The sequence below is a fragment of the Pleurodeles waltl genome, chromosome 4_1 (assembly GCF_031143425.1).
Source record: "Pleurodeles waltl isolate 20211129_DDA chromosome 4_1, aPleWal1.hap1.20221129, whole genome shotgun sequence".
Classification (NCBI taxonomy): domain Eukaryota; kingdom Metazoa; phylum Chordata; class Amphibia; order Caudata; family Salamandridae; genus Pleurodeles; species Pleurodeles waltl.
In genome coordinates this window covers 72,879,115-72,903,919 of record NC_090442.1, presented here as the reverse complement: position 1 = coordinate 72,903,919, position 24,805 = coordinate 72,879,115, and the positions used below count along the sequence as shown (strand labels likewise).

Genomic DNA, 24,805 nt, shown 5'->3' with positions numbered 1-24,805 from the left:
GGTACACCAGCCCTAAGGAGAAGTCGACTGGGGTCATGAGAGGGAAATGCGACAGAGCCGGGCTCCACCAAACTGTGGAATCAATTAACAGGGAGAAGCCAAGGTCGCTTTTGAAAAGGAATCAAGAAGAGGAGGATGACAACCGTGACCACTGATAATATGAACTATCACGGGGCAATGATTGAGCGTTGGAATAATACTAGAGTAATGTACCAGTCCTTCTAAACTGTATCACCGCTAGATGAGGGATCACCTGTACACAACAGTGGGTTAAATCACAGACAATTTAGAAGAGGGTTCCTTTCACTGGCAGCCTCGAATATAGCAGATAGGGGATCCCTCTTGTTCCACATTTTAGGGCACTAGGACTAAATACGGGACCATCTTAGACATGGCCACCAGCATCAATGTCCCAGTAATTTAAGTGCATTCTATGCCACCCAAGTGTAGCGAATGGTGCCCGGTTGCACAGGTGCCGGACCGAAACCCACAGTCAGGAGATCTGAGCACAGTTGCTTAGGCCCACTAGGTTTCTTCTGATTTGTAATCAGTGTCCTGTTCATTCTACAGGCCATGCATTGTTCATCACTTCACCTGCTGATGTGACCAGTTATCTACCATACAAAGGCATTTTGTGTACTGCGTTTTCCGCATAGATATACTTCTGTCACTCGGTACCCAATGAGTACAACACTATCCATTATTGCTGTGAATGTTAATTCCACCTCACACTCCATCAAAAGGAGAAAACCCTACAATATCTGAACATCAAACTCACGGGCATCACTCTTACTCAGGAAACATACCACTTCGTAGAGGGATCACAAAAATTGAGGGGCCGGGTCATAAAGGTAGTTAGCAGTAGCAGAATGAACTATGCGAGTGGAACTGCACCAGGAGCTTGAAAAAAGCGGTAAGAAGTATGGTCTGGCAGAGGCTATCAATAAACTGCTCCCACACAGAGTTCTCAGACAGTGGACTGATGTTGAGGACCGCATAGCACTTGTAATATTAAACATAATAGACAAAATCTTGATTATAGGTAAAGCATATTCCCCAAACACATCAACAACATTTATGGTCTTAGCTGGCTAGGTTAGAAACTGGATTTGAGAGAACACAGTTAATTATCAGTAGAGATTGAAATCTGGCATTGGATCCGGTCCTTGATAGGTCAGGATGCGCAGAACCATGTGACGGCACTTATCGAGCACGTCTGTGGGACATGATGAATGATCTCGCAAAATTGGGAAGACCAACGTTTATTGCACCCCTCCAACAGACACCATACGTTTCACTCATGTCCACATGGCACGCAATGCAATTTTGTTCCTTACTAGAGGGACGATTAACGTCCAAGGTTGCACCAAGTGATGTACTGGAGGGTGAACTAATGGACCACAACCCAGTGCCATTGGGACTTACTGCACCATCACCACCGCCCCAACCAAGCACGTGGATACTTGCTTACACAGCAAGACAAGGATAAACGTAAGCATGTCTGTACATATTATGTCGATAACAGAGTTCCTGTATCCTTCGTGGGTACTCTCCGGGCTGCACAGAGGCCAGATCGTAAGGCCTCCTGCAATGGAAGAATGCCCAACCCACACTGCAGAACAACATCAAGGGTTTGAATGAATGATATTTACAAGGTCCTTCCCTTTCAAGCAGGCAATTGTTGGTAACAGCTAAGGACCACCTTAATTCCTTCTTCACGAAGGTGGCAGAGTGAGCATTGGTAAAACTGTATAGACCTGATCAAGGGAAACAACGAGGAGACATTTAGCAGACCAATGACACCTCAGGGAGCCACAGGTGCCTGGTTATTGACACGCCCCATTAATATCATTGAGCGTCTTATCGCCTCGCATGAGTCGCTTTATGATTCCACCATTCGGCTACCTACCACGAGGAAGAGGAGCTTCTTCTACCACTGATTCTCACAGTCACGGAGAAGGCGGATGCTTCTTAGGCCAGGCCGACCTTAGGCTCAAAGGGACAGGATTGCTTTCAGGGAACCCCTCATTGTACCACTCTTACTTAGGATTTTCCAAGAAGCTAAAAATACGGGCTCCGTGAGAACCTCATCCAACAAAGCTGCTATTACCCTTCTACCCATGGAGGGAAGGGGCCCTTTAGATTGCACTAATTAGCGCCCAATATCTTCAAGACAAAGAGGTACCGGCAAAAAGTTGTGGCAAGCAGACTGCCTACACGTTAGTCCACGAATCCCAACTTGGCTTCGTTCTGAGGAGGTCATCTTCGAACCACAGTAGGATGCTTGCTCATCTTACAAGGCACATGAATGATTCCCCCATCACAGGCCTCTGCCATCTCGCTTGATGCAAATAAGGCATTTTTATTGGGTGGAATTAAAATACTGACCAGAGCCAGACTGTGCTGGCTATATGAATCGTTTGCTGACATTAATTGTGGGGGGTTTCTATCTTGAACAATACCCATCAAAAGAGGCGCACAGCAAGGATATTGGTCACCTCTCCTATTGTTAATGGTCTTACACCCAGTTTCTCCAACCCAAGCTAATCCAAGCTAATACAGATACTGGCCAGGTCAAATTCTTTTTTTCTATGCAGTTGATATTCTGCTCATGCTGACCAACCGTGGTGTGCTGATACCCGCAGCAATAGAGGATTAGTGAAGATGGTTGAGAATAATCTGTCACTTTTAATAACTCAAACCAAACAAAACTTTATAAAAAGAGGAAAGTTAGACATTACTTTACGAGGCAGAGTACAGACTTTCAAAATGATCACTGCACCCTGATTTAACTATGTCTTTGGGACGCAACTACTCCAGATACCAAAGTGACTGTTAACTCAAATTAACCTAAATTTTAGACCTTATATTTGGCGTGGACAAAATCCAAGGCTGAAATCATCAAAATTGTGAGCTCACAAGACAGCAGGAGGAGTAAGATACCTGATACGATGATTTATAGCCTGGCATGTCAATTATCACAACTAGTATATTAATTTCAAAGTTCTAAAGATGCTCCTACGTGTGTTCCTATAGACTGCAGGCTCTAGGTATGCCTGCCATCAGTGTTAATAGTCTAGCTTCTCAGTTCTACCCAATTAGAAGTAGACAAGGCAATGTTTATAGCTTGGAGCACGGCTCACAGGTTATTCTGAACATGCGCACTTATCCAAAGGAAATTCCCCATTTGGCATAATGCGGTTATTTTACTGGAGTCAACTTGAACAAGAAAGGCCAGAAGGCAGTAAAAAAGGCCAATCCTTGCATCACAACCTTCCTGCTACTATCAATGTCAATCCTTCATGGTCTTGCGAGCAGACGGTAGTCATACTCGTAAAGGAAGCGTACAGATGGTGTACCCATGCACACTATTGGTAAAGAAGCCACATAACATGGGAGTCCTGTTAGAAGGGGATCAGTATTCAACACCACAAGGTCATGTAATGGCCAGGATGCACCTCACCACCTACACCAAATGTGGAATCCTCACTTTTCCAAGACTTTTTCACCTATAACCAGCGCTACTATGGTGGTCACTACACGGCAGGACTACTTCAATTCCATCCATATAGTGGTAAAAAAAACAAAAAGTATCAAAGCACACCCCAGAGATTTCATAACCATACTCCCTAGCTCATACTCAAAGCGAAACGCTGTGCTCATATCATGTCCACCTTCAAGGTGCAACACATCATAGCATCTAGTTAAAGAATGGTCCCATTCCATAATATTCTAACTCGCTGACATGATGTTCGCTACCCCACTGCGGACAACTTTCAAAGACCTTCAGTCTTTACCGGCCCGTCAGCAGCTTTAGGTCAGCTACTGACTGTCTCACCTCCATGCAATACAGGTACGTTTCGGAGGTAGGCCACTCCACGTGCAAGGATTTTCACTGTGCTACACCAGCAAACTAAAGGCTTAAAAAAGATTTTCTGAACTTTCTGAAAAACTTGAAGCCCCACATCTTTCACTCAAACTAAATTTCTACCTTTTTTTAAGGCTAAGCTGTTGGTAGGACGGAAGACCCACCTGATGACGACTTCATACGCATCGATTTTGGCCCCCAGAGTCTTGTTGGCCAACACGCCGCCATTGCCCACGATGATGCACCGCCGGCAGTTCAGGCTAAGTTGAGGAGAAAAGGAAAATATTGGTGTGACGGCGTGAGCGACAGGAAAAAGGGAAAGCAAAGTAACACACACAGAAAGGCAGGTAAATGAAATGCAGATGAAAAGAATGTCGGTTCACTCAAAAATGAATAGAAACAGAACAAAAAACTATTTATTAAAAGGAATACAAGTGAAAAAAAAGCAAATCTCTGAAATTAAGACAAATCACTAAAATGCCTGAAACATTAGAAAATTGGAAATGCTATTTCATTCACTCATTGGTACATACCTGCTTCAGTTTCATGTTAGATGGTAAAATTACAATCCAAGGTTTTTTCTGTATTCAAGAACTCTTGTTTTATTTTTAATCGGTAATGGAACTGTACAAGTAAAACACTAGTCAGGAGTACTAGTCAGAATTACACTACAGTCTGCGGTTCATTTTGAGAATAGTTTGACCTGTATACTAATCGCAGAACTTGTTCAGAAAACTCTACAGTTTTATATCAACAGTTGCACTTACTTAGCAAGAGCTAAAAGTATAAATTAAGAGTTAAACCTATGCAGTGATGAACAATAATAGTTGAAACTATATAGTGGAAGGAATACTGTACAGTAACATTTCCTACTTATTATTATATGTAATTATATAGTAACAACCTAGCAAATATGGTCCTTGTACAATTAAAATTGCACTTAAACAGTACATGCTGTACTGATACAGTACTTCTATTTCTATAGTAAAAGTAGTACTTACATAATAAAAAATAAAAAAAATGATGGTGAAGAGGCAAAAAAAAACATTCACATTACCAAATACATTCCAAATGTTATAATGACATGAATGGCTAACAGCCCAACACACCTGCTCTTTCACAGAAATATTACAGTCACTCTTAGTTCACAATTATTCCATAATGAAATGCATACACAATTTATATACACACATTTACTAACTGATGCAATTTTACAAGACCAACAAGACTAAACAAAAGAGTATGGATGCCTCTTACCAATTTTTGCGGATTTAGTGGTCCCTTTCTCAGGACTTTGGTTATCACCTGGGAACCCTGTGGTGCTTTCTTCTCGAGGGTGGGATGCATTGCCCCCTCCCACCCGCTGTAAGCTGTGCAGGAAAAAAATAGAATGGTAATGAAAAGATTTCAATGCCATTTTATTTTTTCCCCACAGCGAGCACCAGCCCAGAAACATGCTGGGCGTGTTCACTGCTGTCGGCAGCAGAGGACTGGAGCGGTCCCCGGTAGGGACGCTCCAAAGTGCGCATGCCACTTTAGCCGCCGGCCAAAGTTACATGTGCACTTTGAAGCTCTCCACTCAGCTGTCTAAGACAGCTGGGTGGAGACCAGACACAGGTCTGAAGGAACGTTCAGCTAGGACGCTCCATCAAATCCAGGCGCTTCTTTCATGTTGGTTAACAGCATGAGAGCAGCGTCTGCATTGGTTAGGGGAGCTCTTCCGGCATCGGACAGCAAAAACACACGGAGGAGGACGTGCAGTCCGTGGGTAAGTGGCTTTCTTATTTATTTATTTTTTAAATGTGTAATGTTTGTGCAATGCATGTGTGTAATGTATGTATGTGTGTAGTGCATGTAAGTGTGTAGTGCATGTAAATGTAGTGTTTGTGTTATAGTTAGTGTTATCTGGGCTTTAGGACGGAAGGGTGGTTCACTTTGGGGTTTTGGGAGCGGGATGTTTTTTAAATGTAATTTAAAAAAAAAAAATCAAAGTGGCGGACATTTGAATTTTGTCATTGACTTTCAATACGGACCAGTCATATCCATCTCTACCTTGACTCAGCTGGTCCTCTCTTGGTCTATTCCATAGCTTCTGGAACGACAGGCAGCTTAGGGCTGGGATGATGCCCACCCCAGACACGCACACAAGCACGTTGAGGGAGGAAGGCCCTTAAAGACGGTGTCTCAGGGAACACAATATTGGTTTAGTTTGGTACCAGGAGGAAGTAAATAGGCAGCACACCAATCTAACATCCAGGAAGCACTCTTTAGGTCCAGCAGGATCTTTACAGTACTGTCTACAAAGGGCAAGTACTTTGTCAAGCAAACCTACCCTCGGGCCCGGCTCCCATCAGCAGTCAGCCTTTCAAGGAAGGGGGCGTGTACGTGGCAAAGTGGGCAAACTAGCTGAAGGTGAATAACTGTGTTTTGAGATGCCTACAGGACATCACAAGTCCTCCTTGGTTTCAGTGGTCTACCCGTCTAGAGTGGAGTTCCAATCCTGTAGGCGTGCATTTGTCAGGTAGGAATCCCTTTCCCATGTTTTCTCAATTTCAGCCCACACTTGGCGGGGGCTGAGGCACAGGTATGGGGAATGCATGGGTTTTACCCAGGTGGAGTGGGAGTGGTCTATAGTCCACACATTCAGGGGTACCATAAAATGATATGACTCAGTTACAGCCATCTTGTCTACACTGGGCTTCAGAATTCGTGGAGGAGATGTTGTTAAATGGGGCGCTTTCTGTGACAGCTGGTTGATGAAGGGGGAGGCACATGGGAAAGGCAAAATATCTTCTCTGATGGCAGAACTCAAGGATCCCTCCCTCTCTGGTTTAATCTCCTTTCTCTCGGTTCCAGGCCAGGTCACTTTCTATTAGCGTCCTGGGAAAGTCTGTAATTACTGGGAAGTAGTCTGCTGCTTACCTGAGCGGGCGGGGGGGGCGGAGACCACCCTAATACTACTGACTCCAAATGGGAAGACTTATATAACCCTCTTCAGCACTTGTATCTCTAGAGATTGTAAAGTCGATCAGTCAACACTTGTTTGTGAGGGAGAGAGGGTGGAGGGGGCTAAAGACACACCAAATTACACTTACAACACTCAGGGCCCAGTAAGAACTATAATTCCAAAGGCAAAAGGACCTGGTTAGTAAATTAAGAAAGTTATTGTTACGATATGCACAAATAGCCTATTAGTGTTGTCATCATGTGGCGCTGTGATACAACCCCATACATATTTAGAGCTTTTGCGCAACAAACACTAGATCTTACAATAACATTGACTCCTCTGGGCACTGTTTCCTATGGGAAAGTGTCCTGCTGTTCTGGGAAACTTATTTCTGCAATGTTTGTAAACACATCTCAGCCAATAGAGAAGAGTCGTTTGACATGAAGATACAAAGGACACATTTCCAAATGATATGCCTTCCCTCTGCTCGAGTGGCTCTGGGTGCAAAGCTGTGTTACTCAGGGGCGGCTGATCCCACTGCTGAGGTTTTCACAGCAGTAGCGCATGTGAAAAAATAAAGTCTATTCTCTTCAGATTCTATGGTTTTACACATTAAGGCACACCGGACTCTCACCTTGTCCTTCCATGTCTTGAGAGAACACAAATCAAACCTAATTTCCCACGCAAATTAATTTTGTTATAAGTTATAAAGACAAAAAGTGGTCAACAATCTATTAACAAGTAAAATCATAGAATCTTTAGCGAGAGTATTTTCACACCACTGTAATGCTGTTGCCCATAAATCCACACCATAAACATGGGTCTGTGCCTTGTCAGTTTCATCCAAGGGTAACTCTGTCACCAAAAACACACTTTGCCATCTCTACCGACTCCGAGGTACACTTCATTCACTTCAGCCTCAGGAATGATCCTTCTCAAAGCAGTGTCCTCATGATGCATCGACTACTGCAATGATAGTTATACAGGTTTCCCCACCAAACCACTAAGCAAGTAGGACAAACAACCACACATCACATTTATAGATTAAAAGATTTGGACCATGTCAACCTTATCGTAAAACCCCTCCACTGACTATCAAGCAAGAGATGATTTAAAAAACTCTGTCTGGGAGAAAGAAAATAAATCACTGCATGTACAGCCACAGACAGGCGACCTTTCTAAATTATTCATCCTACACTGCCCATCCAGAAGCCTATGGTCAGTCCATACCACAAGCTGAAATGGTTTGGGGGAAGCTCTCTGCACCTTCAAGGCTCCGCTCTCTGTTCCCTCGTAAACTCTGCCCCAATTAATCTCCGCAATGATCCAGACACGGTCTCTTATAGTAAGCCACTGAAGATCCAACTCATCTTCCAACCATTTATTCCTGTTTGACTAAACCCAGTTATCTTCTTCCCCTTCTCCCAGGATGTCCATCATGATCTGCAGCATCCCTTGCTCATGTGAGTGAGTTACAAGAATATAACAAATGAAGAACAATTAAAGCACACATTCACTACATACTCAAGGAAGGGAGTATCTGAAGTTAGAGTGAAACAGCCATACATTACGGGGAGGCCCAGAGGGAAGACTCCCCACTTCCACCCAATCTGGGTGCAGGTAAAAGGGCATGCACCTCCGATTCAAAGTGCTAGTATGTAACCAGGCAAAGTTATAGAGCAGGTTTCTGTGGCAGGAAATCAGGAAGGAGGAAGAGTTATAATAATACACAAACTGTCCTTGGGCATCAACAACACAGCTGGAATAGCAGTGAAAGCACTGGCATTTAAATACTAACAATACTGGGCATTAGCTGCTGTTCACAAACAGACGGTGGTGTGAGGAAGGCATGTAAAGCATGTTCCCAGTCACTATACTGATGTAACCGCGCAACTCCAAGAATGCTAAAAGCTTGAGATATTTACAGACCTACCATGAGATAAAAATACTGCCTGGTATGAGGTATTACATAAGAAATGGGTTATTTATCTGTAGCAACAGCTTCACACCTTGGCACTCTTTTGGATGCACATGCTGTGTATTTTCCATCATCTATTGACTACATCTAGAATTGTGGGGCGATTTTATAAGTTTTTACTTTTTACGTCCACCCATAGGTGAAGTCAAAATGACTTTCTATGATGTCGACCGTAAACTCACAATGGCTCAACACGTGACCACCAATTTAGATTTCTGGATCTATTTAGGTGGCACTGACTCCCCTCATTCACCAGAAGGTGGAATGGTTAAGAATGAATTGAGAGAGTCTCAAGCTGGAAAATGGTTGTTACATTAAGTTACCTGTTTCTTTTCGAGCATCGATCTCTTCTGGCTTCACTTCCCTGTCTGCACAACATATGTGGCAGTACTGCCCCCTGTGGAGGGGGGTCTGCACAGTGAGCAGTGCTAAACAAATGCTTCATATTGCCTGACCTTCTTGAAAATCCTTCTGTGACTATATCTACACAGTAATGCTTAGAGAATATGTGTTTTGAGGACCATGTACATGTTATACAAATCGTGTTTAGACAAAGGTTACTGAAACACAAGGGTAGTTCAATTTTTGCAAGTAGAATGTACATTTGGTATTAAAAAAAAAAAGCATAATGGAATGATTTATGCAATCCCCAATGCCATGGTATTCACAATTACTGGTGACCCTCAAACCTTGAGTTTATGTTTTGTTTCCTGCAAATAATCTATGATACCCTTCTCATATCCAGTGTGTAGAGCTTATTCGTCTGAACTGGAAGAGATTTCAAAGAAGGCTGGTAATAGGTTTGTGTGAAACTACTTAACGTATACAGATTAGTTTGCATTATCACCTAGTCTTTGTGTACAAATAAGTTGAGTCACTCAACTGTTAGAGCTTGTACCTCGCTAACAAGTAATTGCAATAAGAAGAACTGCCTTCAATATTAAATGCTCTGTTTGGGCTGTACACTGGCTCAAAAGGCTGCTTCAGAAGACCTGCATAACTAAGTTTAGTTTCCATCTTGGTGCTGGGTTCTCATGTGGTGGGTACTATGTGTGTGTAGTTTATTTCTATAGCACATTCTTAGCTAAAAGGCAGAACAGCACTTTACAGATTCAAAGGAAAGCACAAAGTCAACGAGTGATGAGAGGTAGCTGGTTTGTGAACTAAGTAATGTACTGTGACATGCACCTTCAGATCTTTCGTAAACTGCAGCAGCACTGGGGCAGTTCTGATGGACACAGGATGTTGTTCCAGATTCTGGGTGCATGGATGGAAAAGGCCTGCTGACTTATTTTTTTCTTCTTTTACTCCAGGTAGCCTGCAATCTGCTGGTATCCTGGCTGCAAGTGTGCCCAGAACCACCAGAGATAGTGAGCTTGTCTCTAAAGTAAGCCAGGGAGCTGGTCATGATGTCTTTGTGAATGATCCAGCTGATTTTGAAGATGGTACAGCCAGGCTTGGGAAGCCAACAGAGATCCATCAGTAGTGAAGTGATCATATCGCTTCAGGTGCTAGATGAGACGTACTTTGGCGTGCAGGATGCTCGGTGTCACCATCATCCTGAGAGCACAAGAGCATGATCGGATAATCTGAAGTCGCCTTTCTGAAAGAAACGGTTTCACTTTCTTCAAGAGAAGGAGCTTCTACCAGGCTGTTTTTTGGCAATCTGTTCCTTTAAAGGTGGTTTTGGAGTCCAGGGAGAATCCACGTGATGTGGCAATCAGTTGGAGTTTGAAGCTGTGAAGATTCTTTTCTGAGTTCCTGGTTGACTGTTCTTAGAAAATAACAGGAACCCTGTCTTACCTGGGTTCAGGTTCCAGAAGGCGCTGGACTTTCAGGTCCGTATACTATGCAGCCGGTGTTTAGAAGTTTTGATGTCTGAATCAAAGGAGAATTTCAAGCAGAGTTGAGTATCACCGGCATGAGAGTCCTTGGATCTCACTGTGCTGTCACCTCTGACAGACAATTTGTGAACAATTTGTTTCTAAATGGTGATACTTTGATCTGGTAATACATTCCTACATCACAGCTGGATGTACAGGTATATGGAAGACGCCTTTCACTCAGCAGTGGCCAAATATCCTCCTTCTCTACTAGAGAGATGATCTCTTGCAAAGTAATCAAGAGAAAAGTTTGCATCTTTCGAAATTAGTTTTGAAACTGTAAATTAGTGTTAGGACTTGATTGGGGCTCAGAAAGAGCATGTAGTACACCTCCTATCACTTTCTTTGTGAGGTACTTCTTCTAGTTCATTTTATTTAGAAATAGCTCCTTCATTCCTTGTACTAACAGAGTCATGTGATTCTTCTTGTACTTTTCTCTCTATGGTTTGATTGTTACCAGAGTTGCATGACTGACTTGTCTGCTGTAAGGGATGGCCACTTTAGGAAGTACTTCTGATTCTGTCCTATAGCTGCTTCACGTTATGATGAGTCATCTACGTCTTGTTGTAGGGGATCTGGCATTATACTCCCTTCCTTTACTTTTCCCACTAAAGGTGTGTGTCTGTGTATTGATTTCCATTGTGCTGAAGGCTGATAACCAGGTTGCTGTGGTGTTCGAGGTACAGAAGTTTGTCGTGTTCGCCATCCTCTGTTACTGGGTTCTGCTGTTTGGTGCAATAGTTTGCATTTCTTTTCTTTCTATGGTGTCACTGCTTTGGATGTTGCTGGTTATGAGACGGCCCCTCCTCCTCTGCGTCACAATGTAGGTCAAACCTGATTTTTGTGTTGGCTGTGGCATAAGGTTTGAGTAAGAGTCAATAAGTCCCTTCTTCTTCTAGTTGTACACCATAAGGATCTGCAGCCCTCTGGATAACTCCATGATCTATGGTCAAGACATCTCAGGAGGATGCTCTTGGCTGATATAGTTCTCCTGGAGAATCCATTCTGTATTTTACCATGTTCAATCTTCATCTTCCACGTGATGTGTATTTCTGTTCCCGCTTGATGGAAAAGATCTTCCTCCTTACCTCCACGACACCCATGGACGTTCTGTGTGTATCATCTTCATTGTCCTCTTTGTTTACTACTGTTTGTGTCCTCTCTCTGTCTTTCTATTCCTAATGGTCTAGACTCTCCAAGCTTTTGAAGAGCATCATCAAAAGCCTGTTTTTAATTAACTAAAAAGACTGTTTCTAGTTCATGTGTTTGTTCTTCTTTTAGCTGGTGGATGTCTTCGAGGGGTTTTCAGCCAGCCTCTTGAGCACGCCTCTTTGGTTCGACAGCCTTTAGTAATTTTTCAGAGTCGACCAACTTTGAAATCTTTTCCTTAGGAGTTTGAGTTCAGTCAGTTTTTTAAATAAGATCATGCTCTCAAGGAGATTTGATGTATTTTGGTCTGTCCCTCTCAGTGTCCACTGTTTTTGACCAGGAGGGATCTTTGTGTTTTATTGGCAGTTCGAGGTGGGAAGGTATAAACTTCAAGAGCTTCTCTTTGGGCTTGAATACCAGAGTCTTTTTAGCTTTGGAAAAGCGATTAGTACGAGGCACTGGGGCCTGGAGTCTCTTGGGGCTTATATTTTCTTCTGGAAGTGACTCAAGAACTTACACATTATGTATAACAATCTCTTCCACATAAGTCGCTCTACAACCGCCTCCAAATGCTCACCTTCAGGAAGCTCCAATTCTGTCATACAAGGATCATGTTTTTTAGGATTTGGAACTGTACTTCCTGAAAGCGGCACCAAAGAGACGCAGGGAAAAGAAACCACTAAACTGTTTTTCTCTGACCTTTTAGAAATCTACAGAAAAAAACTGTCTCCTCAACATCGATAGTGACTTTTGGGTGACGCCATCATTTTTCGGTGGTCTCTCCCGGTGTTTTCTGCAACTTGATACTGAATTTTTGGTGAAACTGTTGGAGCGCTTTCTCTTGCTTCTGAACCCATCGCTGTAACAGAGTCTACAATGGTGGTCCTTATGTGCTTATGGTCAACGTCACATTAAGTCGTTATGATTCTAACTACGGATGCTGCACAAAGTAAAAAACGTATAAAATATTAGGTACAATTCTACACTCAACCACTGGATGACAGAATAATGCTCAGCTCTCATGTGGGGAACACCTTGGGTACTTACAGCCCTAACGTCAGGTAATACACAGCCTTCTCTGGAGCATTATACAAACCTCATCTCTCAGGGTGGGGAATTCTTTGGTCATTCACATACTTACCATGCGATAATGTACAGCCCGGTGCGGGGCATTATATAAACTGTACCTCTCAGAGTGGGGAATGTTTTGGTTATCTACATACGTACCATGCGATAATGTACAGCCCCTGGTGGGGCATTATATAATCCGCATATCTCAGAATGGGGAATGCTTTGGTTGGTTACATACTTACTGATCTTATGAAAGAGCACCTCTGCTTGGGACCACAGCTGGTGGCCAGCAGAACTCGGACCAACACGCACACCTAAAGACCATGCACGCAACCTAGGCATCATCCTTGACAACAAACTGACCATGAAGCGCCAAGTCAACACAGTCACCTCCCTCCTGCTTCCACACCCTTTGCATTCTCCTCAGAATCTTTAGACAGATCCCAGTCAACACCAGAAAAACCGCAACCCAGGCTCTCATCTTCAGCTGCCTCGGAAACGGTAACACTTTCTATTCAGGCATCTCCTCCCAGCTCCTCAAAAGACTCCACTCCCCACACACACACACTTTTTGCCTGACTTGACTGAGAATGTGCTGGGACCCTGCTAACCAGGCCCCAGAACCAGTGTTCTTTCACTACAAATGTACCATTGTTTCCACAATTGGCACACCCCTGGCACACAGATAAGTCCCTTGTAAAAGGTACCAGTGGTACGAAGGGGCCTGTGACCAGGGAAGGTCCCTAAGGGCTGCAGCATGTGTTGTGCCACCCTAAGGGACCCCTCACCTAATACATGCACCCTGCCATTGTAGATTGGATTTTTCTCCCCACCAATACACACAAAGTCGACATGGCATCCCCCTAAGGATGCCATGCACACAAAATACTGCCTGTGGCATAGGTAAGTCACCCTTCTAGCAGGCTTTAAAGCCCTAAGGCAGGGTGCACTATACCACAGGTGAGGGCATAGCTGCATGAGCAATATGCCCCTACACTGTCTAAGTCTATTCTTAGACATTGTAAGTACAGTGTGGCCATATTAAGTATATGGTCTGGGAGTTTGTCAAAACAAACTCCACAGTTCCATAATGGCTACAATGAATATTTGGAGGTTTGGTATCAACCTTCTCAGAATAATAAACCCACACTGATGCCAGTGTTGGATTTATTACAAAATGCACACAGAGGGCATCTTAGAGATGCCCCCTGTCTTTACCCAATCCTTCAGTGTATGACTGACTGGTCTGTGCCAGCCTGCCACTGAGAGATGAGTTTCTGACCCCCCTGGGGTGAGAGCCTTTGTGCTCTCTGGGGGGGGGGGGGACAGAAATAAAGCCTGCACTGGGTGGAGGTGCTTCACACCTCCCCCCTGTAGGAACTGTAACACCTGGTGGTGAGCCTCACAGGCTCAGGGCTGGTGTTACAATGCCCCCAGGGCACTCCAGCCAGTGGAGATGCCCGCCCACTGGACGAGCCCCCACTTTTGGCAGCAAGTCCAGAGGGATAATGAGAAAAACAAGGAGGAGTCACCCCTTCAGCCAGGTCCACCCCTAAGGTGACCAGAGCTGAAGTGACCTCCTCCTTGAGAAATCCTCCATCTTGCTTTGGAGGATTAGGACTGATAGGGATGTGCTGCCCTTCCCAGAGGGAGGGGGCCCAAGGAGGGTGTAGCCACCCTCAGGGACAGTAGCCATCGGCTACTTCCCTCTAACCCTAACACACCCCTAAATTTAGTATTTAGGGGCGACCCTGAACCCAGGACTTCAGATTCCTGACAACCTACAAAGGAGAAGGAATACCTAGCTGAAAAACCCTTCAGAAAAGAAGGAAGACGACAACTGCTTTGGCCCCAGCCCTACCGGCCTGTCTCCAACTTCAGAGAACCCGCACCAGCGACACATCCTGCGGGTCCAGCAACCTCTGCTGACTCAGAGGACTGCCCTGCAACTACAAAGGATCAAGAACTCCCGTGGACAGCGGACTTGTCCAACCAAAGAAAGAAAAAAACGTCTTTAAAGGGACTTTCACCTCACTCCAGAAGCGTGAATCCCCACCACTCTGCACCCGACACCCCTGGCCCGTGTCCAGAGAAACCAACGACCCAGAGAGGATCCCCAGATGAATCTGACAACGTGTCCACCCTGGGCTGACCTCTCAGCACCCCCATCACAAAGCCTGCAGAGGGAATCACGAGGACCCCCTGACCACGACAGCCCAAGACAAAGCTATCAGATGCCTGGAGAAGCACTGCACCCGCAGCCCCCAGGCCCGTGAGAAACCGACCACCAGTGCAGCAGTGACCAGCAGGCGGTCCTCACCCTTGCCCAGTCAGTGGCTGGCCCGAGAAGCCCACCTGTGCCCTGCCTGCAACGTCAAAGTGACCCCAGGGTCCCTCCATTGAATCCTATTGCAAACCCGACGCCCTGTTTGCCCACTGCACCTTGCCGCCCCTGTGCCGCTGAGGGTGTGTTTTGTGTGCCTAGTTCCGGCCCCCCAGTGCTCTACTAAACCCCCCTGTTCTGTCCCCCCCGAGGACACAGGTACGTACCTGCCAATAGACCAGAACCGGAGCACCTCGTCTCCATAGGCGCCCATGTTATTTTGGCTCCACTTTGACCCCTGCAACTGACGATCCCTTTGTTGCTGGTGCTGGGTGTTTGGGGTTGACTTGAACTCCCAACGGTGGGCTACCTATGCCCCCAAGACTGAACTTGTAAGTGCTTTATTTACCTTTTAAACAAACTGTACTTACCTCCCCCAGGAACTGTTAAATTTTGCACGGTGTCCACTTTTAAAATAGCTTATTGCCATTTTATCAAAAACTGTGTACATTACTGTTTTGGTTCAAAGTTCTAACTATACCTATGCCAAGTACCTTACATTTAATGTAATTACCTGCAATTTGAATATTGTGATTCTAGAAATAAATTAAGAAAGAATATTTTTCTATATAAAAACCTATTGGTCCGGATTTAAGTCATTGAGTGTGTGTTTTCACTCATTGCACGTGTGTGTACAACAAATGCTTAACACTAACCTCTGATAAGCCTAACCACTCGACCACACTACCACAAATAGAGCATTAGAATGATCTATTATTGCCTCTGTCAAGCCTCTTGTGGAACCCCCTGGACTCTGTGCACAATATATCCCATTTTGATATAGTATATACAGAGCCACCTTCCTACACATACTCATCCTAGACCTCCCCAAACGGACCCACATCACCCCCACCTCAAACTTCCACTCTCTCCCCATCCAAAAGAGATGCCAGGTCAAGATCCGTATGCATGCCTACTAAGTTCTACACAATCAAGGACCGTCCTACATCAATTATCAAATGAACTTCCATCTACCCTCAAGACAACCGCGCTCCTCCCTTGCCATCGCGCACATTTGTCGCAGCCGCAGCGGGGGACGCTCCTTCAGCGCTGCCAAGACCTGGAACAACCTGCCCCCACCTTTGTACAGCACCCTCCCTAGCAGGCTTCAGAACTCAAGATCTGTCTTTTCGACAGAGACTTGGCACCCTCAGCACCCTGATACCCCTATGGGTGAGAATGCTGAGCTTTACAAATGCTGAATGATTGATTGATACGTACCATGCAATAACGTAGAGCCTGGCAAGGGACATCATCTAAATTGCATCTCTCAGGGTGGGGAATACATTGGCTATTTACATGTGTATCATGCGATAGTACAGCCTGGTACGGGGCATTATATAAACCACATTTCTGAAGGTGGGGAATGTTTTTGGTTATTTACATACGTACCATGAGATAATCTACAGTCCTGCGTGAGGCATCATACAAGACGCATCTTTCAAGAATAATTTGGTTGTTTCCCATATCAGGACAGCACTCTCTATGTAGTTCAGGTGCCAGGGCAGCCCCAGGATCACGTGACATCGATTTCCAAGAAGCTGAAATCCTCACGAGGGGAGGACTCTGTGGCACAGAATCAATCTACAACTTTCTGAGGACAAACTATTTATAAAGTATTGTTTACAGATGAAAGCCGGTACCAAATGTGAAATTTGCTTGTGTTTACTTGTATGGTACTATTTGGAGTTGTTTCTGTTTTTGCTTCATGTTCCGCATTTCACTTTGCATATTTTCATCTAAATTAAGATTTGTTTGTGTACGAGGTAAAAACAAAAACGTCCACTTTATACACTACATTCCTCTGTGCGTGACCCACCCCAGCTTGGAAGGGCAAGCCCTACATATGGGGCAAGTCAACACTTGCAAAATTTAGGCTCAAATTCTCTGACGAGAATGTTCCTTGCTGCACAGGGGTGTAATTAATTGGTGTTAGAGAAAGGGGGGTGGGGTGGTGTGGCTGGACTGGGTGCAAGCGGAATGTTTGTGTTGTGTTACAGATATGTGCACAGCACACATTCTGTCATTTGTGGGGGCAGCACGTGTCATATGGGACCCCTTCACATCCCCTTGGGGATCAGGAGGTGCCCCCCAGGCCCCCTTATACCTGGTTCTTTTTTCAGGAAACAAGGTTCGCCCCTGCCTGGCATCCTAGAATAGCTGTCACAACAAACGTTTTCAGTTGTTGCCAGTCAGACTGCCGGGATCCTCAAATGCTGATCTGGCACTGGGCGAGGGGGGAAGGAGACCCCACTTACAGAGGGATTTTATTGTCTTTCAAATGAATTATCAAAGGAGTTATTCAGGATCCATGCCGACGAATAATCCGAGGACAGAAAGTGAAGTTGTACAGAAGTCACTCTTTCATTAACCCTTCAAAATATGCCAAAGTATTTTTGTAAGATTATTCTCAAAATACTACAGAAGAGATTTTCACCAAAGCAAAGTCTAAATGAAGTTCTAGCATCAACCTAAGTTTGAGGTAACTCTATCCAACAGGAACTGCAGCAGGTGAGAGCCAAAAATTGCTTTGAAAGTTACCAGTGAAAATGTGATTTTCTGAATGCCCATTTACCCTCTCCCCTGCTACAAGATGGAGTAGGAATAACATTTCACAAGCTGTAGCTTATCCACTTGTGCAGAAGGGTCGACAAGCGTCAAACCTAAAAGCAAGACAGAAAGGATCTTTCAATGGAAAGTGAGACAACCGTAACTACTGAGTTACTATAGCTGGCTCATCTATATGCATCTACACACATGTATAACATATATATGTTACATATAACCTGCACCTCTGTAGTAGCTAAGGTTGACACTTCACTTTGGCCTCTCCTTGTGCACCAAACTTCGAGCCGGGGACTGTGGGGAGGGTTACGGACGCCATGATGGATCCACCATGACGGTGACTGTGAAACCCACCAAAGACCCCAAAACCTGCATGTCAAACCGCCCTATCGCCCCCCCACCCCCCCTTAACCTCCATTACAGGCGAGGGTTGTTCATGGCCGCCCAACAACCAGTAAGATAGGATTGGCCATAAATGTAATTAGCATTGCCACAAGGGAACATGTACCGATGGCCCTTGTCTCGCTTGAGGCAGACAATGCCTTTGATAGAGGCGATTGGTGCATTATAGGATGAGGATTAGCGAGAAGAACTTTAGACCCCACGACTGCTTTCATCTTACTTAACTATGTCCAACCGGTTGCCGTATTATAATCGATGGTGAACTTTCCCAACAAGTACGCCTTGGCAGAGGCACGATGCAAGGGTGCCATCTTTCACTCTGATATTTGTCCTGATGACGGGGCCTCTGATTCAACACGTATACAATGATGAATCGATAAAAGGGACCTTTGCCAATAACGAGGTTTATAAGATGGCTCTAACTGCAGATGACAATCTCTGAGTTTTGGCCTCCTCAGTAACTTCTATCATAGCCTTTATCACTGAGCTCAACAAATTTTCAAAGGTGCCCGGGTTCAAATGTAACTATAAGAAGCCCCAAGGAATGGGAGTGGCTAACCCCTTATGTATATCTCACCAGTCTAATCGTAGTAGGGGGGTCTGAATATTCCAAAAATTGCATTTTTTATAAGGGGTGGTTGGGGGCAGATCCCTAAACATTAAGAAGCCCTCCTCAGGTGCAATGATCCCCCATTGCTAGATACAGCCTTCAAAGTCCTGTGTAGATGACTGTGGGAAAGTACTCTCTTTCTTAGCATGGTTACCACCATTTTCTGCCTGTTGTCAGTGTGTTTGACTGTGTTCACTGGGATCCTCCTAACCAGGACCCCAATGATTATTCTCTCTCACTTCAAACTTGGTTACTTGAACCATTTACACCCCACATTTGGCATACTGGTGCCCCCAAGTAAGTCCCTAGTATGTGGTACCCAGGGCACTGGGTTATCAGGGGATCCCCATGGGCTGCAGCATGTATTATGCCACCCATGGGGAGACCATGCAAAGTGTGTCTGCAGGCCTGCCATTGCACCCTGCGTGAAAGTGTGCATGCACCCTTTTCACTATGGGTCACTGCACCAGGTCACTATAACTCACTCCTATGGTAGGCCCTCCTAGCCCAGAGGGCAAAGTACAAGTACCTGTGTGTGAGGGCACCTCTGCCGAGCAGAGGTGCCCCTACAAACTCCAGTTCCATTTTCCTGGACTTCATGAGTGCGGGCACGCCATTATAAGCGTGTACTGGACATAGTCACTACCTATGTCCAGCTACTTAATGGTAACTCCGAACCTAGGCATGTTTGGTGTCAAACATTTCAGAATCATACCCCAATACTGTTGCCAGTATTGGAAGTATAATCCCATACACTCTGGGGGTTCCTTAGAGTTCCTTCCAGCCTTCTGGGGTTTTCCAGGCAGCCCAAGCTGCTGCCACCCTTCAGGCAGGTTTCTGTCCTCCTGCTGCTTGAACAGATTTCCTTTGGGAGAGGGGGGTAACACCTTCTTCCTTTGGAAATAGGTGTTACATGGTTTGGAAGGGGTAGCCTCCCCAAGCCATTGGTACGCACTGAAGGGCACATTTGGTGCCCTCCGTGCATAAACCAGTCTACACCAGTCCAGGGACCCCCCAGTCCCTGATCTGGCACAAAACTGGGCAAAGGAAAGGGGAATGACAATTCCCCTGTCCATCACCACCCCAGGGGTGGTTCCCAGAGCTCCTTCAGAGGGTCCTTGGGTTCTGCCATCTTGAATTAAAGGTTGGCAGGGACTTCTGGGAGCATCCGAGTGGCCAGGTCAGACAAGTGACATCAGAGCCCCCTCCTGATAGGTGGTCACCTGGCTAGGTGACCAATCCCCCTTTCAGGGCTATTTAGGGTCTCTCTTTTTTGGTGGGTCCTCAGATTCGGCTTGCAAGACTCCGGCAGGACTCCCCTGCAACCTCTACTTCGACTTCTAGCTACTGGAACCGTGACTGGACCCTCCAGGAACCGACAATCTGGATCCACGACGAAGATTCTACTTGCACCATTGTTTCCATGGCTCCTTCTAGCTTCTGCAACATTTCCCCGGCTGTGCATCCTCTGAGGGCAACAAGTCTTCAGTCTGCATGAGAAGGAAGAAGGAATCTCCCTTGGAGTGAAGGAGTCACTCCCCTACATCCGCAGGCACCAACTGAAACGATGACCGACTGCGTGGATCTCCTCTCATCCTGAGCTGTATGGATCACAGGTGGTGGTCCAGAGTAGTCCTCTTGGTCCTCTCTGCCAACTGTCCAACTTTGGTGGAGGTACGCCCTTGCCTTCTCACGCAGCACAGTACCCCCATGCACCGTGTCTCTTGCAGCTACCAAGGCTTGTTGGCATCTCTTCCAAGGGATCATCTGGCTCTGTGTAGCCCCAGCCCCCAGCACTCCTTCCTGCGACGCACAGCCCTCTGCGTGCTTCTTGCTTCCCTTTTTGCAACAAAGGTCTTATGCTGGTTCAAACATTTTGTTCCTGGAGCAATCTCATTACATTAGAATTGGGGGGGGTGGGGGTATGAGATGCTTGGTGAGAGGGATCTCACCTAAGAGCAAGGTTTGTCGTTGTTATGGCCTGTCTCCTGTATCCCTCGAAGGTTCTGCTCCCGAAAGGCTGATGACTGTCACTTGTGAAGGCTTCTCTTCTCTCTCCGCTCGCCCAGTTTGATTCTCCCAGTGGAGAGTTAGATTGACACCTCTTGCTGCCTGCCATCGTCTGGAGACATAGCGCCTGCTCTGAAGGAGAGAGACGGACAATCGGCTTGGGCTCCTGATGGAGGGTGGTGGACTCATCTCTGCATGAGGAGACTGCCCAGAAGAAGACGGGCAGCTGCCCGTGCATGGTGGAGGACATGCCAAAAAGAGAGGACTAACACCAGCCAACCCACCAAGACCATGCCAGGCGGTGCTTAGAGTTGTGGTACGCTTCCTGCCGCCGTCATGCATGCCCTCGGTTAAGCTCATTGGTCTCCGCTGTTTCTTGGGCTCTCCCTAGCCATGGTATGATCAGAGCGGTGGCAGGCACAAACCAACTAAGTGACTTAGCAGATCTCGACCCTAGCACGACTGAAGCTGGTCTCCCTTGCTTGTGGTGCTCTGTGCCAGTAAGAAGCGTGACTAACTTCCTCTGGCTGTGGCCGAGAACTGTACTGTGCTGAAGAAAATATGGAACCAAAAGGAGATGAGGAGCCACCGTCCAAGGTTGCCGCTGCAGTGTGGTGACCTGTCACCGTGTGACCTTGGCCCCCTCTGTCCCGTTTCATAGGGTGCCACAATCCAGCAGCACAGAAACCTGGTACCAGCTCTCCAGAGAGCTCCAGTGACCTTGTGTGGGTGATCCCTGCATCTTTGGTTGGACTGGGGGTCTGGACCACATCTTGAACTGTGGCTGGTACTGTGTGAACGTGGCATTCCTTTGGACACGCCATTTTCCACTGAAAGATGCCTCCCCGCAGCTGGGTCGCGGACAGCAGGGCCTTCCAGGTGGCGGGAAGCTCTTGGCGCGCCCTGGGGTTTGCGCGTGCGCACCACCCATGAAGGCGCTCCAGCGTGTACCTCCATTGGGGGGTTTCCCGGGGTACCAGGGCTGCCCAGGCAGGCCCAGCCTGTCACTGGGTCTGAATGAGCGAACTCCAGAGGATTCCAGGGCCTGTGAAATGTCTCACAGGGGGTGACGGGTCATCGCCTGCACCACAGACCGACCACTAACTGATGAGGAAAGCTGACAGGGGGGCAGACAGTGGAATTAATCCACAGCCCCTTCTCCAAGCACAGGCCGGGTGACGGCTGTGAACGTGCCCCTCCTTCCTGCATGTCTGACCTTCTGAGAAGACATCATGAATATTACATGCTGTTACAAGCAGGGCCATGGACCCAGAGCTGGCGTCAAAGAGCACGTGTTGTACTGTGCAGAGCTTGCCCATGCATACGCTGTGCTTACAGACCTTACTGATACATACGCTGTGCTTACAGACCTTACTGATACATACACTGTGCTTACCGACCTTAGCGATGCTTACACTGTGCTTACAGAACTTAGCAATGATTCTATTGTGCTTCCAGACCTTACTGATACATACACTGTGCTTACAGACCTTAGCAATGCTTCTATTGTGCTTCCAGACCTTACTGATACATACGCTGTGCTTACAGACCTTACTGATGCATACGCTGTGCTTACAGACCTTACTGATGCATACGCTGTGCTTACAGACCTTACTGATACATACGCTGTGCTTACAGACCTTACTGATGCATACGCTGTGCTTACAGACCTTACTGATGCATACGCTGTGCTTACAGACCTTACTGATGCATACGCTGTGCTTACAGACCTTACTGATACATACGCTGTGCTTACAGACCTTACTGATACATACGCTGTGCTTACAGACCTTACTGATGCATACGCTGTGCTTACAGACCTTACTGATACATACGCTGTGCTTACAGACCTTAGCGATGCTTACACTGTGCTTACAGACCTTACTGATGCATACGCTGTGCTTACAGACCTTAGCAATGCTTATTCTGTGCAGACCATGCCCATGCATACGCTGTGCTTACAGACCTTACTGATGCATACGCTGTGCTTACAGACCTTAGCAATGCTTATTCTGTGCAGACCATGCCCATGCATACGCTGTGCTTACAGACCTTACTGATACATACGCTGTGCTTACAGACCTTACTGATGCATACGCTGTGCTTACAGACCTTACTGATGCATACGCTGTGCTTACAGACCTTACTGATGCATACGCTGTGCTTACAGACCTTACTGATGCATACGCTGTGCTTACAGACCTTACTGATGCATACGCTGTGCTTACAGACCTTACTGATGCATACGCTGTGCTTACAGACCTTAGCGATGCTTACACTGTGCTTACAGACCTTACTGATGCATACGCTGTGCTTACAGACCTTACTGATGCATACGCTGTGCTTACAGACCTTACTGATGCATACGCTGTGCTTACAGACCTTACTGATACATACGCTGTGCTTACAGACCTTAGCGATGCTTACACTGTGCTTACAGACCTTACTGATACATACGCTGTGCTTACAGACCTTACTGATGCATACGCTGTGCTTACAGACCTTAGCAATGCTTATTCTGTGCAGACCATGCCCATGCATACGCTGTGCTTACAGACCTTACTGATGCATACGCTGTGCTTACAGACCTTAGCAATGCTTATTCTGTGCAGACCATGCCCATGCATACGCTGTGCTTACAGACCTTACTGATACATACACTGTGCTTACAGACCTTACTGATACATACACTGTGCTTACCGACCTTAGCGATGCTTACACTGTGCTTACCGACATTAGCGATGATTCTATTGTGCTTACATACCTTACTGATGCATACGCTGTGCTTACAGACCTTACTGATACATACACTGTGCTTACCGACATTAGCGATGCTTACACTGTGCTTACCGACATTAGCGATGATTCTATTGTGCTTACATACCTTACTGATGCATACGCTGTGCTTACAGACCTTACTGATACATACACTGTGCTTACCGACATTAGCGATGCTTATACTGTGCTTACAGACCTTAGCAATGCTTATACTGTGCTTACAGACCTTAGCAATGCTTCTATTGTGCTTACAGACCTTACTGATACATACGCTGTGCTTACAGCCCGTACTGATACATACACTGTGCTTACAGACCTTACCGATACTTATACTGTACTTACAGACCCTACTGATGCTTATACTGTGCTTACAGACCTTAGCAATGATTATTCTGTGCAGACCATGCCCATGCATACACTGTGCTTACAGTCCTTACTGATACATACACTGTGCTTACAGACCTAACTGATACATACGCTGTGCTTACAGACCTTACTGATACATACACTGTGCTTACAGACCTTAGCTATGCTTATACTGTCCTTACAGACCCTACTGATGCTTATACTGTGCTAACAGACCTTACCAATGCTTACACTGTGCTTACAGACCTTACCTATGCATACACTGTGCTTACAGACGCTATAGATGCTTATGCTGTGCTTACCAACCTTACCCATGCTGATACTATGCTTACAGATCTTACCGATGAATATACTGTCCTTACACACCTTACTGATGCATACATTGTCCTTACACACCTTACTGATGCATACATTGTCCTTACACACCTTACCGAGGCATATACTGTGCGCACAGACCTTACTGATGCTTATACTGTGCTTACAGACCCTACTGATGCTTATACTGTGCTTACAGACCCTACCGATACAGATACTGTGCAGATCTTACCGATGCTTACACTGTGCTTACAGACCTTACCAATGCATACACTGTGCCTTCAGACACTACCGATGCATATACTATGCTTACAGACGGTATAAATGCTTATGCTGTGCTTACCAACCTTACCCATGCTGATACTGGGATTACAGATCTTACTGATGAATATACTGTCCTTACACACCTTACCGATGCTTACACTGTGCTTACAGACCTTACCAATGCATACACTGTGCTTACAGACCTTACCAATGCAT

The 24,805-nt window shown here is 45.9% G+C and overlaps 1 protein-coding gene across 4 annotated transcripts in view; it reads right to left on the bottom strand.

Moving 5' to 3' along the window:
* The window catches only part of ST3GAL3 (ST3 beta-galactoside alpha-2,3-sialyltransferase 3), an 807,542-nt gene that overhangs the window by 210,341 nt on the left and 572,396 nt on the right, over positions 1–24,805 (bottom strand). For all 4 annotated transcript variants that reach the window (XM_069227820.1, XM_069227817.1, XM_069227819.1 and 1 more), the window contains one exon: positions 4,033–4,128. In XM_069227820.1, coding sequence (XP_069083921.1) covers positions 4,033–4,128 — 96 coding nt within the window. The remainder of the gene's footprint in view (positions 1–4,032; positions 4,129–24,805) is intronic.